Source organism: Morus notabilis, unplaced genomic scaffold (assembly GCF_000414095.1).
Source record: "Morus notabilis unplaced genomic scaffold, ASM41409v2 Scaffold87, whole genome shotgun sequence".
In the NCBI taxonomy this organism is placed as follows: Eukaryota; Viridiplantae; Streptophyta; class Magnoliopsida; order Rosales; family Moraceae; genus Morus; species Morus notabilis.
This window is the reverse complement of record NW_010366183.1, coordinates 487,373-502,824: the sequence shown is the minus strand read 5'-3', so window position 1 is coordinate 502,824 and position 15,452 is coordinate 487,373. Positions and strand designations below refer to the sequence as shown.

The following is a 15,452-nucleotide window of genomic DNA, read 5'->3' as shown; positions in this document are numbered from 1 at the left end:
TCTTTTCGACTCAGCAGCAGCAGCAGATAATGGCGGCGGCGGCAGCAGCGGAGGCGGCTAATTCGGGTGGGGCACCTACGCTATTTCACGGGCTGCCGCCGAATCTATTGAATTCAATCCAAATGCCGGCGGAGGCTTATTGGGCGTCTGGTCGGCCTCCGTACTAACGACAGTTATTTCGGTTAAGAGGTTAGTTCATGATGATGATGTTGATGATGATGATCAGTTCGTGATGGAGAAGTAGTTCTCATGCTATGCTATATATATAATATATGTATGTACTTATTTATATATATGGCTAGGAAGGAAGGAAAGAGGATTTGTGGTTTGTTGAGCAAATTAGCTTTGATGATTATGATGATCAGGTTTATCTTTTTTTTTTCTTTTTTTTTCTTTTCTTGACATTTATATTTTCTTCTTCTTCCTCTTCTTCTTTTTTCGGTTTCGGTTTTTGCGTTTTGATGATGGGTTAGAGCGGTGGTTAGTTTTCACATGTTGATTTGAAGGACTTTGTATATTATTTCATGATGAATTCATGATGATGAGTTAGATTATGATCAATTCCATGCAAATTATTTCATATGCTCTATATAATTTGTTTGGTTTATGCATAAAAATTAGAAATTGAAGACCTAAGAAGATGAGGTGGAGTGAGAGAGTTATTTACCATGCACTCCATTGTTTGCCCAAGTTAATTTGTGTTACATACAATAATTATCCAGCTTTCTAGTTTCTAGTATTATTGTTTCCTAAGAAATGAGCGCTATATATATAAATATATATATATATATATTCAAACATATTATAAAAAAACAATTTCATTCATATTTCACGCTGGTTTAGTTTCTTGATTAGTAGTTCCTTGGTAAAATAATATTGTCCATGGAATCAATAAGAGTACATAGTTCATCATTCACATTTATGTACATTTTCCATTCTTAAACGGGGTTGGACCAATTTCACATGCAATAGTTTTCTCTCTTGCTTAATGTATATATACTTTATCCCATAAAGACTTATATTGAAACCAACATCACTTATAACTGAAACTTCCAATGTGTTTACCATATATATATATATATAGTCTAATTACACTTAATTTTATACATTCAGTATAATTGTTGGTGTCAATGGAAGCCTATATACATTATTACGTTCAAATTAATGTAGGAAAAAAAAGTAGTAGTATTTATATTGGACTAATTATTATAAGCTTTCGGCACAAGTAATTTCACACTTGTTTAAGTAGCTTTAACTTTCTTATAAGCAAAGAGGTATGGGCTGAGAGTTTTCCACAAGTTTCTATCTCTTTTCTGCTCTGTGTGTGAGAGAGAGAGAGAGAGAGAGAGTGAGAGAGAGAGAGAGAGAGAGAGAGATTTTGATCTGAAAATTTGCATAATATTGTGAGGATATTCCGGAGACATGAAAATATTTGGGTACTGGTATACACGTGCACTGCTCTGAAGAAGCTCCTTTACGAGGCAAAACATCAAACAACAACAACACTTCCATTAAAAGCCCACAAGACACAATGTGCCTTCGACCCTTCAAAAAGCCTCTCTCTCTCTCTCTCTCTCTCTCCTCTCTCTCTCTCTCTCTCTCTCTCTCTCTCTCTCTCTCTCTCTGTCTCTTGGGTTCAGAGAATCAAGGGATTGGGCAGCTGTACTATATGGGATATCATGGAACTCCCACTTATACCCATTGCATTGGTTGCTTTTTTCCAAGCCTTTGTATAATGTAGTACATTACAAACTTATCCATTCTTGGATTCTTTCCTACGTTCTTCTTTTGCTTTATATCTATTAAGTCTTTGAATTTCTTCTTACCCCTTTTTGGTTGGTCAACTTCACTATTAAATTTAGGAATTTCATTCTTGAAAACCAAACTCTTTTAATCATGCAAAATGAATTATTACTACTTTGTTCCATTATTTGTTAGATAGTGCTATTATTATTTTTCATTATTTTGCTATTATGATTTCGGTGGCAACTTGTGGGTACTATGAAATGATTAGTCTTGTACTATATTATTGAAGGGCTATTGATGAATACTTGGCCATAATATTCCCGTTTTTCTCTAATAATTATTACACAGTCAAAGGCTTTATTTAAACATATCTAAGACAAACACGACGTGGATATTTGTACTTGCGTTAAATAAAGAAGCTACTGAAACATTTTTATATTCAACCCGTACATAGAAACTTTCATAACTAAGCATTTTCTAATTATAACTAAAGATGCTTCCTTAATAATATATGCTTTAACTTCTGTGATAGCGTATATATACAAAATCGAAGGATCAAAACAGACCATTAAAAAAAAAAAAAAAAAAACCAAAATATTCTTGGGGGGATTGAAAAAAAAAAAAAAAAAAAAAAAAAAAAAGAGTCTGTAAGAGATACAAAAAAATTGGTTCTCTCATTTTCCTGCTTTTCCAATTTATTACTATACAATAAATATACAAACTGATCGTGAGAAGCTAACACTGCAGGGTCACACCAAGATAAAAACATAAATGAGAGACAAGAAGACATAATATAATCAACAAATTTAGATGTAATAATCAAACTACATATTATTATATGACTACTATAAACCAAAATGGACCAGCTGATGACCTCGGCAGGAACAAAGCTGGGCGATGTTGGACGTGGAAGCGTTCTTTGTTTGACTAGAAACCAAATTCTTCAACAAAATTACATCCCCCCATACAACCTTCAGTTAGCCAAAAATCACAAACATGCATACCACAAACTAGTCAATAGTCTATCCGTAGCCGCCTCAGTTCAGCAAGGAAAGTAGGGCTTGAAGTCAGCATTTTTTGCGCAAGATTTCGGATGTCTTCGCGTGAACAGTCTCGTGAGATACGAACCAATTCCCATAGTGCGCCTCCAGTGATCATTTCTCTTGCGTTGGCTTCTGTGAAGGTAAAGTAACTCGGGAAGTTTTAGGTTGTGTTCTATGGTAAATGGCTAATTAAGGTGAAAAAAGAGAGCAAAAGTACTTAAGTTACCATGTTGTGCTAAGTGGCAGAGAGCAAGCTCAATGTGGCGTCTGATGGCCGAGGCATCATTGTTGGCATTCTGTACAATCCAAGGAAGTGCACCGTCCTCGATCAAAAGAGACCTTCTGGGCTTCGTCCCTGAATCCGTCAGGAAAAAAGTTCAACTCAGTCTGTAGGATCTTTATATGTTATATCAACGTCACCTTCTTCATCTACTATACTATAGCCCTTTACCTTGTGTGGATGCTCTAGATTCGCATTTCGCAAAGTTTGCTATTCCACGAGCAACTTGAGCAAGAACATCAGGATGTCCACTTCTGACCATTCCTAGCAACGCCTTTATCCCCCCTTCACCCCGTAGCTTTGTCTGTAATTTATCTGAAACATGCAATCTTGTCTTTGTTAGTGAGTACTGACGACAGAATGTTTTGCTACCTTTAACTAATTCCCAATTGGTAATCCTTTCTAATCATTCTTTTTCAATTTAAAAAAGGATAATGCTAGGGTCCCACCTTATAATATTAACTGACGTGGCATATGACTTGTCATCTTTTTGTTGGTAGGTATACCAAGTCTGTATTTAGAGGAAAAATGTTTTTTATTTTATTATTATTATTATTATTATTTTAATAGAAAATGGGTCTATTAACAAAAATGACAACTCACCAGCAAATTGAGTTGGTATAAAAAAGTCGGGATACAACTACACCTTTATTTCCCCCCTCTTTAAGAACTAATCAGCTTTAACGAGTTAAAAGGATCCGATTCTCCAAATAAGTGCCCCTTCTTTTCTTATGTAACTTAATGATAAAGAAAACTACAAATTTGAGTCATCGCCATAAGCTGCTCTATTACTAAAGATTCTTAACCATTATGTAAAACTAACAGATCCTTGAACTTAAATACGTGAACTACACGTGAATCATGAAATGGTAAGGCGTGGATGTAAAAAAAATCGTTGAAATTGTCAATAGTTTACCATTGCCGCAAAGGTTAGCAATCGCTCCAGCAACCATCCGAAGGGTTTGTGGATCTTCAGCATTGGCTGCTGTCATTGACAGTAAACTAATTCCTCCCTGAGCCATTATAAGCTCCTGGTTGCTTTCTGATAAGAAATTTTATAGGAGAAAATCAGAGATGAAACTAGTCCCCATTTCTCAACCAAGCTTATAGTACATATTCCACAAACCATCCATAGCAGATGCAAAACCTTTTACCGTTCATTGCAAGATTTGCAATTGCACCAGCAGCAACTCTATGTATGGTTTCTTCCTCGGAGCTTTTAAGCAGCATCAGCAAGGATGTTAGACCTCCAGCTTGTACAATCTTCTCTTGGTTTGACTCTGCACATAAGAAGCAAGCCTAATATAATTTCTAATTTGCTCTGATTGACCTTAAAGCATTGCAAGTACTTGTCCATGAAGTGATAATTGTTCAAAGCATCAAGTACAGTAAAGTTTTGTTCAGCAAAAAGCGAAACTAAGATTTCTGGTATAAGTAGATCTTGATCCTACAATATGGTATCTTAAGGGGCACCGCATATTCCAACAGAAGGTATTTGAAGTAGAAACAAATTCAAAGCTACTACCCTTTGCTCTCCGCATCCGAACAAAATCACCAACCAGCACAAGCAACAAGTATAGTACCACGAATGAATAGCATGAGGATGGGACAAGCAACTAGTAATTAAACACAAACTTGTGTTGAAAACGAAAAGTTGCATAGAAATAAGGTACAATGTATGGAAGTTAATTCACCTTCAGCTGCAAGATTTGCTACAACTTTAACAGCGTGAATTCGCACATCAGCATCTTCTGCTTCTAGCAAAGATAAGATCTTTTGCAATCCCACTGTATTATGTTGCATTTTTATTATTTATGAAAAGGAAGTAGATATAAGCAATTTAAATTATCAGCATCAAAATAAAACATTAACCATCAGAAAAGAGCAAGCTAGAACCTTGCTCAAAGAGTTTGGCTATTGAGGCCTTCTCTTCGTTTCCTGAATCTTTAAGCTGTGGATGCCTCACTTGATCCATAAGAGAATCTATACCACCAAGAATTCTCCCAGGCTCATTCAGATCAAGTCGTTTTCTCGTCTACAAAAATGCATTCTAGTTACAATCCGCACTTTAGATACTATGCACACATGGACATGTTGCTTATTACAGAAATTCTATTATTCCGATACTCGAATTAAGATGTTCATTGACCCATAACTCCACAAATGTTAGATATAAACTTACCTCATCAGCTTCAAAACTTATTTGCATCAACTGACTTTGTAGTACTGCTATTTCTCCTTCTAGTTTCTCTTTCTGATGGGTCTCATCTTCCAGCATTGTGCGGAGCTTCAAGATTTCAGCATTCCCCGCTGTCTAGCACATACCGAAAACAAAATTCTATGTAACATGAACTGAATAGCAAACTATGAGATTGGGACAAGAATAATAAGGTAAAATGAAAATATAAGGAGTCAAGTAGAGAGAATAAAACATACCTCTGACCTTTTCCATTGAGAAAGCTGATTTTTGAGATTACTGACTTCCTCTTCAGCAGCCTTCCTCAGATGAGTTTCTTTCTGAAGCAGTTTTTTAAGCTCAACAACCTCCTCAATTGCCGACAAATTCTGCAACAGCAAATTTTGCTTATGTTTTAAGATATCATTGAACATTGAAATTTTGGAGTGAATTTAGGCTCACATCTATTTCCTCTTATAGGCTTTTATTACCGCTTTTGTTCCTATAGTTTTTTTTGTTTGTCTCATTTTGTGCTATAAATGGTTCAGACTGTTTAAAGTCACGTATCAAGATCTAACAGTAAGCACACAATTCATAGTTTTTGTCGAATTAATGTTAATTGTCTAGATGATCAAATGACAAAAAAATAATAATAATAACAAAAATAATTTCGTCCATAATATGTCATTGATTACGTTGAATGGTTTGAATGTTTGTTCTTGTTACCATATTTTAACGGCCAATATAGCCAGCAACTGCATCCTTAAACATCCGGACAGATAAACAAGTTTATGATGAATCACACAGAAAAAAAAAAGGAATATATTATATGATTAGACAACCAAGGAACTGATATGTAGAATTGGGAGGGGGGAAAAAAAAGCACCACCACAAGTAGAGCATATTTTTGTCTACAGTAGAAGCATACTATTTCAAAAGATATGTAGTTTGATACAACCTCTTTTTTTTCTTTTTCTTTTTTTTTTTAAGGAATATACTACCTCTTTGTTAGATGTTACATTAGCACCATCGTCTTTTGGTCCATTCGTGATTTTTTCACCGCCACAATTTCGTTGATTCATCATCAATTGCTCTTCAAGCTTCTTTATCGATTCCATATAATCTTTCTGATATTTCAACCTTTCTTTCTACAAAAATGAAAATATGCATTCCAATTAACAACCAACTATAAGCACTAAACAAAATAAGTTGACGTGGTACGTGCACTAACAGGCAATATGGATGAGTTTCCCTTCTTGCTTTGGAAATGTAATTAAATGAAATTCCATTGATACAAATTTGCTATAGAAAATTGCTCAAATCAATAATGCATGCTTCTCAAAACCGTATAAGCATGTGCAGTAATAGGCTGATTTATGCCCCCCCTTAAGGGCCCTCTCTGACATACAAATGTACACACTGAGAAAGCAAAACACACACGCCAGAGATATGTTCTGGCATTGTGCATAATATTTTATACAAATATTTACCTCCAATGAATCAGCATAATTCCTTTCGACCTCAGATATCTGATTTTGTGCCTCCACAGTTATCCTTTCAATTTCGTCCTTGAATGCTTTCTGCTGCCTTTCATGTTCCGCAATAAGTTTGTCTAGTTGTATATCTAACCTTCTTGATAAACTTTTATAATCAAATTCCTCCTTTAGTTTCAACATATTTTCCACCTTCATAGCCTAAAAATGGAGGGAAAAAAGAAACAAATTTAGTATTCTTCTTCAGAATTGAAGGAAGGGATCAAATGATGAACCATTCGTGTTACGTATGCTAAAAATATAAATGAAGTCTCACGTGATCGTGGTTCATGATCAAGCACATAACAAAGCTAAAAAAAAAAATAACTATTCAACAACGGCTTTATGTTATTAAGAATATGTCAAAAAACCAACAGTGAAGACTATACTAACTAGCCTATCACAGAATTTATACACAAATAAAAGAAAAGGGAAACGAATTTGAAACACACCCGTTGTCCAAACATAATAGTACTAGATGTCTCTCCTCGGTGGCGCGGGGATGGACCAATTGTAATAACTAGTGAAGTTCTTGCCGTGCCTGTCAATACCACAATAAAAAAGGAAATACTAACTACTCATTAAAGGAAAACCCCATCTAGAATGATTGAATATAACTGACCACAAAGGAAAAGAAAATGATCAAATTCATTTACTTCTTACCTCCAAATGAGTCCCGAAGTAACCTCGTAAGCTTTGAATCTCGCACTGGGACATGTGCACTGTTTTCTGCCAACGCATTAATGCACTTCCCTAATGCACTTAAAGAGAGATTGATGGACTTTGCTTCCTCTAATGTATGTCCTTCACTTCCTGTAAAATGTTGTCGACGAATAAATTTACTACCTCATAGGAAAAACTGAAGGTACATGAAACTCATTCAAGTTGTGCTCTAGTCTCAGAGCCATGATTTAATATCAAACGACTTCATTCCAAACCTTCCTAAAATGTAACAAAAACGTCACCAAATGCATTACAAATCCACAGGTAAACCGCCCAGATGAGCATGTAATCCCTTTATAAGTTAAGTCTCGCATTCTATTTAAATATCCTTCTTATTATCGAAGTTAATTGCATCTAAGCAATCATTTGTTACTTTCTCGGTTATCCCACGACTGACTGCTCTATTTACTTTTTACTTCTTATTAGTTCAGCTAAAATGTCTCGTAAGCATTAACCCTGACAACAAATAAAAGACGCAACTTAGTTGGCTTTACAACCATAAACGAGCTAAAAGCATCTACTACATTTACCTGCAAGTTGTTCGTGTGAATAAAATACCAGTCAACAAGAAAGGGATTAATTAGTAATAATTTTTATCATGCAAGACTACAGTTGTAATATTCATTGGTTATCTGCATGCACCTGACTTGTCTATGCGCTCTGAACCAGCAAGATCCACCACAACTAGCTTCCCCTTCCGAACAATAGGAGCCTTTAGATTTTTTACCATGTGGGAGTTACCATTTTCATTTGAAAGAGTTGATTCTTTTCCTTTTACATGCCTCTTCACATGTACCTGTAGCAGTAGACATAATTGTTAATGATCAAACTTTATCAGCCTACAAATTCTCAACCAATAACCAATGTTTCTTCAAATTTTCAGAAGAACATTTACCATCAAAATAGCATGACTACGCGAAGATTCAGTATTCAACTTTGTATTTGCAGCAAAACGGTGAGCTTCTCCTAGTCTTAATAGTTCCAAAAAACTCTGCTGGTCCCTAATTTCAATTAGAGTAGCCCCAGGTACTGAGACGTCTCCACTTTTTGGATCCTCCACGATCGCAATATTATCATTTGCAGGATGAAGAAGGTCCTGTATAGTCTCCATATAAAGCTACATGCAAGCATAAACAATCAAGACTTAAACAAATGATCAGAAAATTGTTTTAAACATGGAACAAGTTCGATTAATTACAGCCATCAATATCCAACAAGACTATATTAGAAAAAGAATGATAACATTTACTTAAAAGGTAACTACCTGCAAATAGGAAACTGCCACAGAATCAGTCTCTAGAGAAATATCTGCAAAAATGTCCTCCATTGCGCGCACCATTATACCACGAGCAGCCGTGTCTTCCTCTCCAAGTCGTCCAAGCGTATATGTTTTACCAGTACCAGTCTGACCATATGCCATGACTGTCCCATTATAACCTTCCAGGACGCTCTGGGATAAAGAAATTAAATTAAATACGAGATGCTTTTCTAGTGAAATTTCTATAAATACTAAATTAGTGCAAGTTTAGTAGCAAAACATAAGTTTCATGTGTGCGCACCTCCACAACAGGCTTTGCCACAACTTCATAAACACGTTTTTGTGATGCAAACTCCGTAAGCACTTCATCAAACTCAAATGTATCAGAGTCCCAATTGTTTTTCCGTAATTTCAACCTTTTTAGCTGAAATTTTTTACCACAATGATGAGAAAAAAAAAATCATTTGGGTGATGGAATAGTTAGCTACCAAAACCTTAATCTCACATTGCATCATACCTCTGACTGTAATTCTACACAATCAGCAAAATCGGCATCTGCTACCAATTCCTCCGAATTTCGGGGCCGCAATCTTACAGCTACTCGAACTCTCCCCGGAACTACATCCACATACAAGAACATAAGATGAATAACTAAAACTCAACAATTTGTGAAACAAGCATAGAGTAAACAACAAAAGCATCCCTTTCAACTCTGATATAAAAAGGACAACATTTTTCCATGAAAAAACTTTCCATCACCCAAAATTCACCATTGCAAAATTTAAACAGGGGGTTTCTCAAATCGCAATAAAGATAAAAAATTTGCAAAAGCGTGATACAGATTGACAGGAGGAAAATGCACCTATCACTATCAAAATCAGCTTTTTATGCCAAATTTTAATTCATGGCAAAAAGATGAGAAACCCATAACACGACTGAAGATGCTCATCAACAAAAATAGAGGTTTTAGCCTTCTGCATATTAATCAAGTTCATCAGATTTTTCCCCTCTTTTTGGCTAGGGAAGTCAGACTATAATGTAACCAATTTAAAATTTTCATACTTGAGTAAGGCAGGAATTTCTGCTGGTAGAAAACTGCTAATCCACTTGAAAATAATTTATTTAAAAAAAAAAACATCCAAATTCAAAAACTGCATATATACATCCAATTACACAGGACCACAAATGCATCCCCGGCCAAAAAAAGAACTTTCTCCATCTTCACCAGAGTGATTATCACATCAAGCAAGAATTCAAAAATTCAAAAACTCCATTACTTAAACAACTTGAAGAACAAAAAAGCTTTCGACTTCAAGATTTCAGCTTTCCCTATTTAGTCAATAATTTTTTTTAAAAAGTGTAAAACTACCAGAAACAAATAGCAATCACAAGAAATGGCGAAACTGAAGATCTCAATCATATTCAATTCAACAACAGAATAAATAAATAAATAAAATAAGAAAGGAACGAACCTCCGGTATCGTCCTTGGGGGAGGCAGCAATGGAGCCGGTGCTGTTCCGACGGACGACCGCAGAAGACGACAAAGGCTTCGATTTGACGCTGTTCTTCGGATTAGAGTTGACGGAGAGAGGCCTATCTACTTTAAGCGAGCTTCTCTGAGTCCCATTCCGGTAATTAAAACCACCACCGGAAGCCGCCATTGAAACAGAAACTCTGTTCAACAAGTCTTCAGAAGCTCAGAAACGCCATTAATGGCGAAGAAGGAACCCACAAACACAATGGAAAGGAAATTGGAGAAGATTGAAGAAGAAGAAGAAGAAGAAGAAGAAAAAGGCTGAAAAAGGTTATTTTGAAAGAAAGCTGGGTGTGGGTGTGTGTATATGAATTATGAAATGAAACAACTTTGGCAGTCGTAGTAAAGTGAATTTGTTGGTCGTAGAAGTGGACCTCAAATCGTGTTAGACGTGACTCAGATAAATTAGGCAGCTTTATATTTTTCCTCAAATCGTGTTAGACGTGAATCAGATAAATTACGCAGCTTTATATTTTTCTTGTATTTTTTCGGGAGCTTATTTAGCATAATTAGAAAAAAAAAATTATTTATTATACATATTTTTTTTATTTAATATAATTTTAACCTAATTTAATAATAAAAAATTTACATGTCGAACTGTTCTACTAAAAAACTCATTTTTTTTTGCATTTTGTCAATTAGTTAGTTGAAAAAAGCTTTAATTTAGATAGAGTGTGTAATGAAAACGATGGAAAAATGTTATTTTTGACTAATTAATTTTTGCTAATTATGATTAGCGAAAAACTTTAGATTAATAAAGATTTCCCCTCAAAAAAAAAAAGAAAGAAAAACTAAGGGCCCGTTCAGTTCGTTAATTTGAGTTTTTAATTCGAGTTGAGATGTGATGTTATGTGAGAGTTTTTTACTGTAGTAAAAAAGTTACATGTGACTGTTTCTGAGAACTTTTTACTGTAACAAAACTCAAATTTTAAACTCAAATTAGCGAAATAAACGGCCTAAATTAATAAAGAAATTTACATTTCCTCACTCACACGCAGAGTGGTGGTACTGTCACCGCGTTGGTGGGGACCAGATCTTACTCAACTCTCATCGCCCTATTAAATCTTCCAAGGTAAAAGTACAAAATTGGCCTTCTCTATTCTAAAATTGAATCACGTGAGAATTTTTTTTCTTTTATTAGTTTGCAAAATTGTGTTATTTGATGTGATAATCTAACATTTAAAACATGCATTATGGAAAGCTCCTAAAAAGACATACAATTTTATTGAAACTTAATAAGAAAATATCAGAATGATTTGTGTAGTTTTAATTATTATTATGTTTTTCTAATATAACTTATCATCTTTTTAATTATATTTTACCAAAATTTTCTCTCTTTCGTTATTATATTAATGGTATAGTTGGATACGTTTTCAATATTTGTCGCATACTATTTGCGGCAAAATTTTGAATTGATGGTCTCAATTTTTTTTTCCAAATTTGTTTTTTGATCTGCGTGCCAATTTTATAAAGTACATTGAAAATGATAACGATGTTTACTAAGATTAAAAAGACGTTTGGTTCATGAATTAAAATTATGTAATTAAAATTATTTTTGATTTACGTGTATTTTTTATGAGAAAAAATACTGTAGTAAACCACAAATCATGATTCGAATCAGGGAATGAATCTCTCAACCAAACAACCTCTAAAAAAGATAAACAAATAAAAAAACTATTATCGAATAACTGAATAAGTAACAGTACTTGTCCAAAATACTAAACAGTTATAACAATTATTTGTTTACGTGATTTACGCACCATGTACATGCATGGTTTTGGAATTATATGACATGCAACGTTATTTGACGTCATTTTAATTTTTCATGTTCTTTGTCGTCTTTATGCCCAAAAAAAAAAGTTTTATTTTTCTTTTGCGTGTAGTTCATATTATGATCATCTGAAAAACAGTGGAAAAAACAATTTAACACGACCTCTTTCCCATCAATTACTTGCAATAAGTCGCCTTTCTAATTATATTTCTTTTATATTTGCGGTGTAGTTTATGCCGCTTTCTGTTAAAATGTCAACTCAATAATTCCCAGTATAAACATTTTTTTCCTTTTGGCTGGAAAGTGCAAACTATCTGCTTTTACAGTTTTTTTCTGCAGAAATATTGTGTCCCATCTTATAATATGCTTTGAGCTTGGTTAATGGTTACAGTACTACGTACTTTTACTTTGTGTTTAGTTAGTAAATGGTTTATTACGGTATTTTTTTTTATAAAAAATATACGTAAATTAAAAATAATTTTAAATTGTGATTCTGAATTCATGAATCAAACGTCTATAATTTACTTTTTTATTAGTTTTTTCTTATTTTCATTTGTCCTTTTCTTTGCTTTAAAATTTTTTCGCTCTTGTTGTGATCACACGCATAATTTTTGTTGCTTGAGTAAATATGTAATTAACAGGAAATGATTAAATTGGAGCCACTTGATGTATATTCTTTCTCTTTGTTTAAAATTGGTTCCGAACCAAGCATTTTATTAAATGAGGAAGTGATTAATTATTAAGATTTACTATGATCCATATTGTGTAATTATCGTACTATAACTATGTCCTTAGCTTTAAACACGATCCAATTCTTTTAAATCCCAATATTAATACTATTGGATAAGAAGCAAGACCAAAAAAGATGTCTAATAATTTCCATTAACTATATGGGGTAAAATTCCTAATCATAAAGGTAACTATCTTGTTTATATCTCATACTATATGGGCGCGAAAAGATTGAAAATTTCATGGACAGAAAGCTAAAGGAATATATAGTACAAAAGGAAAAAAGGCAGATTAATTGGCATTTGAGCACTCTGAACTCTTAGAGAGAGAGAGAGAGAGCTCCATTAAAGGATATATGATATTAAAAGTGAGGAGGGCCTATCGAAGCACATACAAACATATACAATATATATATATATATATATATATGTGTGTGTGTGTGTGTGTGTGTGTGTCTATCTGATTTTGAATATAAATGGTGCCAAAGACAATCGAATACTAGTCTCTATCTCTATTAATATATAAGACTAAGTATTTTAAAAGGTGTCTCCCGTTTTGAAATGGAACACATAAACCTATAAAGAGATGATTATCACTGGCATTGGCAGCCCATTCCTGCAATGTCATATATAAGCTCTAGATCATGGGGACATGGAAAGACAAAAGTATCTCATTAAAGAGCCACTTCATATCGCAGTCCCTTTTGACTCTCTACCTATAAAGAAAAATTAAAGGAGACTTCTTTTATACACTGAAGCTAGGGTGCACCCACCAAATTGCCAACAAAAGTATAAATATTAAATTTAAAAAAAAAAAAAACTGTACCATATTCCATGTACCACCATTAAACTATGGTTGAAATCGCCTCCTATGTTTTTCCAGTGTTAATCACATGGTCTGTCCCACATCTAATGTATGCCAACCTTAGGTTATATATATATATATATATATATTTATATATATATATGTATTTATGTATGTAAGTACTATACATACAAATTCTGAGTTTGTTGCCCTAATGATGGGAATCTATAATTAGACGTACTTGAGAAGCTCATGATGATTTGAAATCTCACGTACTACAATCTATATATAATTAGATCTATCAGATGGTTCTGCCCTATATAATTATAAGGTCATCAGTATTCTACTTAGTGAACAAAAGAGTGACATTCACCATTCTAGTGGTTAATTAACATGTCCCCTCAATTAATGAAGTAATAATTGTGAGTTTCGGCCAACGTATATAAATTAATAGAGCATATATATCTTTTAACAGTGATACTTAAGCTCTGCTCTTAGAGTTAACTGAAGATGTTAATTGTTACATAATTGGTCACACAACACATGACATCCCATGCAATACTACACATGATGCATACAAGAGACGTGCAACAGACTTCTACAAAACCGGCCAGTTGGTCTCCTTTTCTTTCTTTAAGATGGTACAATTTTTTTGGTAGAGATCACTAGACATCCAAATTAGGTATACATGTACACAGCACATGAAAAGCATAAACATATATATAGCCATTTTAAGCACCAAGAAATCAGACGAAAAACATACGCAAAATTATATATACACATTCATATTTATATAATATATATATATATATATATATATATTACGTATGTGAACATGAGGATAATCCAGACCCAGGTAGACTGAAAAAGATGATAAATATGTGTGTCTATATATGTTATATATATATATATATATTATATGTGTGTGTTACTTAATACTATCCAAGAGATCATTACCGAGGGACCAGTGTGTACCAAGCTATATATGGACCATGGCCCAATTAGGAGATGGAACAGATTATGGTACATATTGAGCTGTCTATATATTGAATTCCCCACATCATGATCAGCGTGATTATTAGATTCTCTTTGCGCGCATTAGGGAAATATATAAATAATGTTGTTTATAATCATTTGGGTTTCAAAAATCATGGGACCTTTGGGAAGGTGATGCAGCGGAAGCTTGATTAAAGAAAAAAATGAAATAATAAAATAAAAGGGTTATTAATTAATATGTTGATTTACACAGAACATCAGGAAAATTGTTTCAAACACTATTGATTCACATAAAATATCAAAATTTGGAAAGAGATAAAATTCGAGAAAAATTCTGAAATTTTGTTTAACTCAAATGGTTTTCATTACAAGAGGACGTCCATATAAATAGGTAAAATAGAACTAGAAAATTAACCTATTCTTCAATTAAAATAATAAAAAATACTTAATTTTCCAAAAAGGGAAAATTATAAACCGTAAACTAAATATGAAACTATTAGATGCAAGGAAAAAGGAAACGCAATCAGAATTGGATTTTGAATTTTCTATGTCAACTTATTACAAAAATAGAAATTACTAAAAATGGAAAAAAAAAAAAAAAAAAACACCCTTTTGGAGGCCTAAACGAAGGAATTTGCCCGAAAAATGTGACATGTCATGGCAAAGCGACGAGTCTTGTCTATTGTCTCGTTTCCATTCAGAAAACACATATTTTTCGTCCGAATCCGACACCATTAAAAGTCCTTATGAAAACCGAAAATTTATCCTATTTAGCTTTGGATGTTATTTAGCTTTGGATGTTCCTAACGCGCTAAAAATGTTAGTTTCTTTTGCACTGCAATAGAAGGCAATAAAAGTA

At 33.6% G+C, this 15,452-nt stretch overlaps 2 protein-coding genes across 2 annotated transcripts in view; one reads left to right on the top strand and one right to left on the bottom strand.

Moving 5' to 3' along the window:
* The window catches only part of LOC21405961 (AT-hook motif nuclear-localized protein 24), a 1,557-nt gene extending 1,390 nt beyond the window's left edge, over positions 1-167 (top strand). The window contains exon 2 of the mRNA XM_024173316.1: positions 83-167. Within this exon, the coding sequence (XP_024029084.1) occupies positions 83-167 (85 nt within the window). The remainder of the gene's footprint in view (positions 1-82) is intronic.
* A 2,253-nt stretch (positions 168-2,420) lies between these two features.
* Positions 2,421-10,539, bottom strand: LOC21405960 (kinesin-like protein KIN-UA). The gene is made up of 19 exons (XM_010109799.2): positions 10,231-10,539; positions 9,276-9,376; positions 9,060-9,182; positions 8,765-8,950; positions 8,396-8,617; positions 8,143-8,296; positions 7,441-7,590; positions 7,230-7,318; positions 6,736-6,939; positions 6,247-6,393; positions 5,506-5,634; positions 5,252-5,383; positions 4,966-5,104; positions 4,764-4,856; positions 4,224-4,349; positions 3,986-4,111; positions 3,241-3,384; positions 3,016-3,144; positions 2,421-2,921 (listed from the first exon to the last, which is right to left on the bottom strand). The coding sequence occupies exons 1-19, from the start codon at positions 10,418-10,420 to the stop codon at positions 2,761-2,763; spliced, it is 2,745 nt and encodes a 914-aa protein (XP_010108101.1). The 5' UTR covers positions 10,421-10,539; the 3' UTR covers positions 2,421-2,760.
* Positions 10,540-15,452: the final 4,913 nt, after the last annotated feature.

Excerpts from the sequence above, each read along its gene's own strand:
- LOC21405960 (XM_010109799.2), bottom strand. The coding sequence starts at position 10,420 with ATGGCGGCTTCCGGTGGTGGTTTTAATTACCGGAATGGGACTCAGAGA. Across the intron at positions 9,377-10,230 it reads CCCCAAGGACGATACCGGAG|TTCCGGGGAGAGTTCGAGTA; the intron begins GTTCGTTCCTTT and ends ATGTGGATGTAG. Across the intron at positions 5,105-5,251 it reads TAAGTTTTGAAGCTGATGAG|ACGAGAAAACGACTTGATCT; the intron begins GTAAGTTTATAT and ends GCATTTTTGTAG.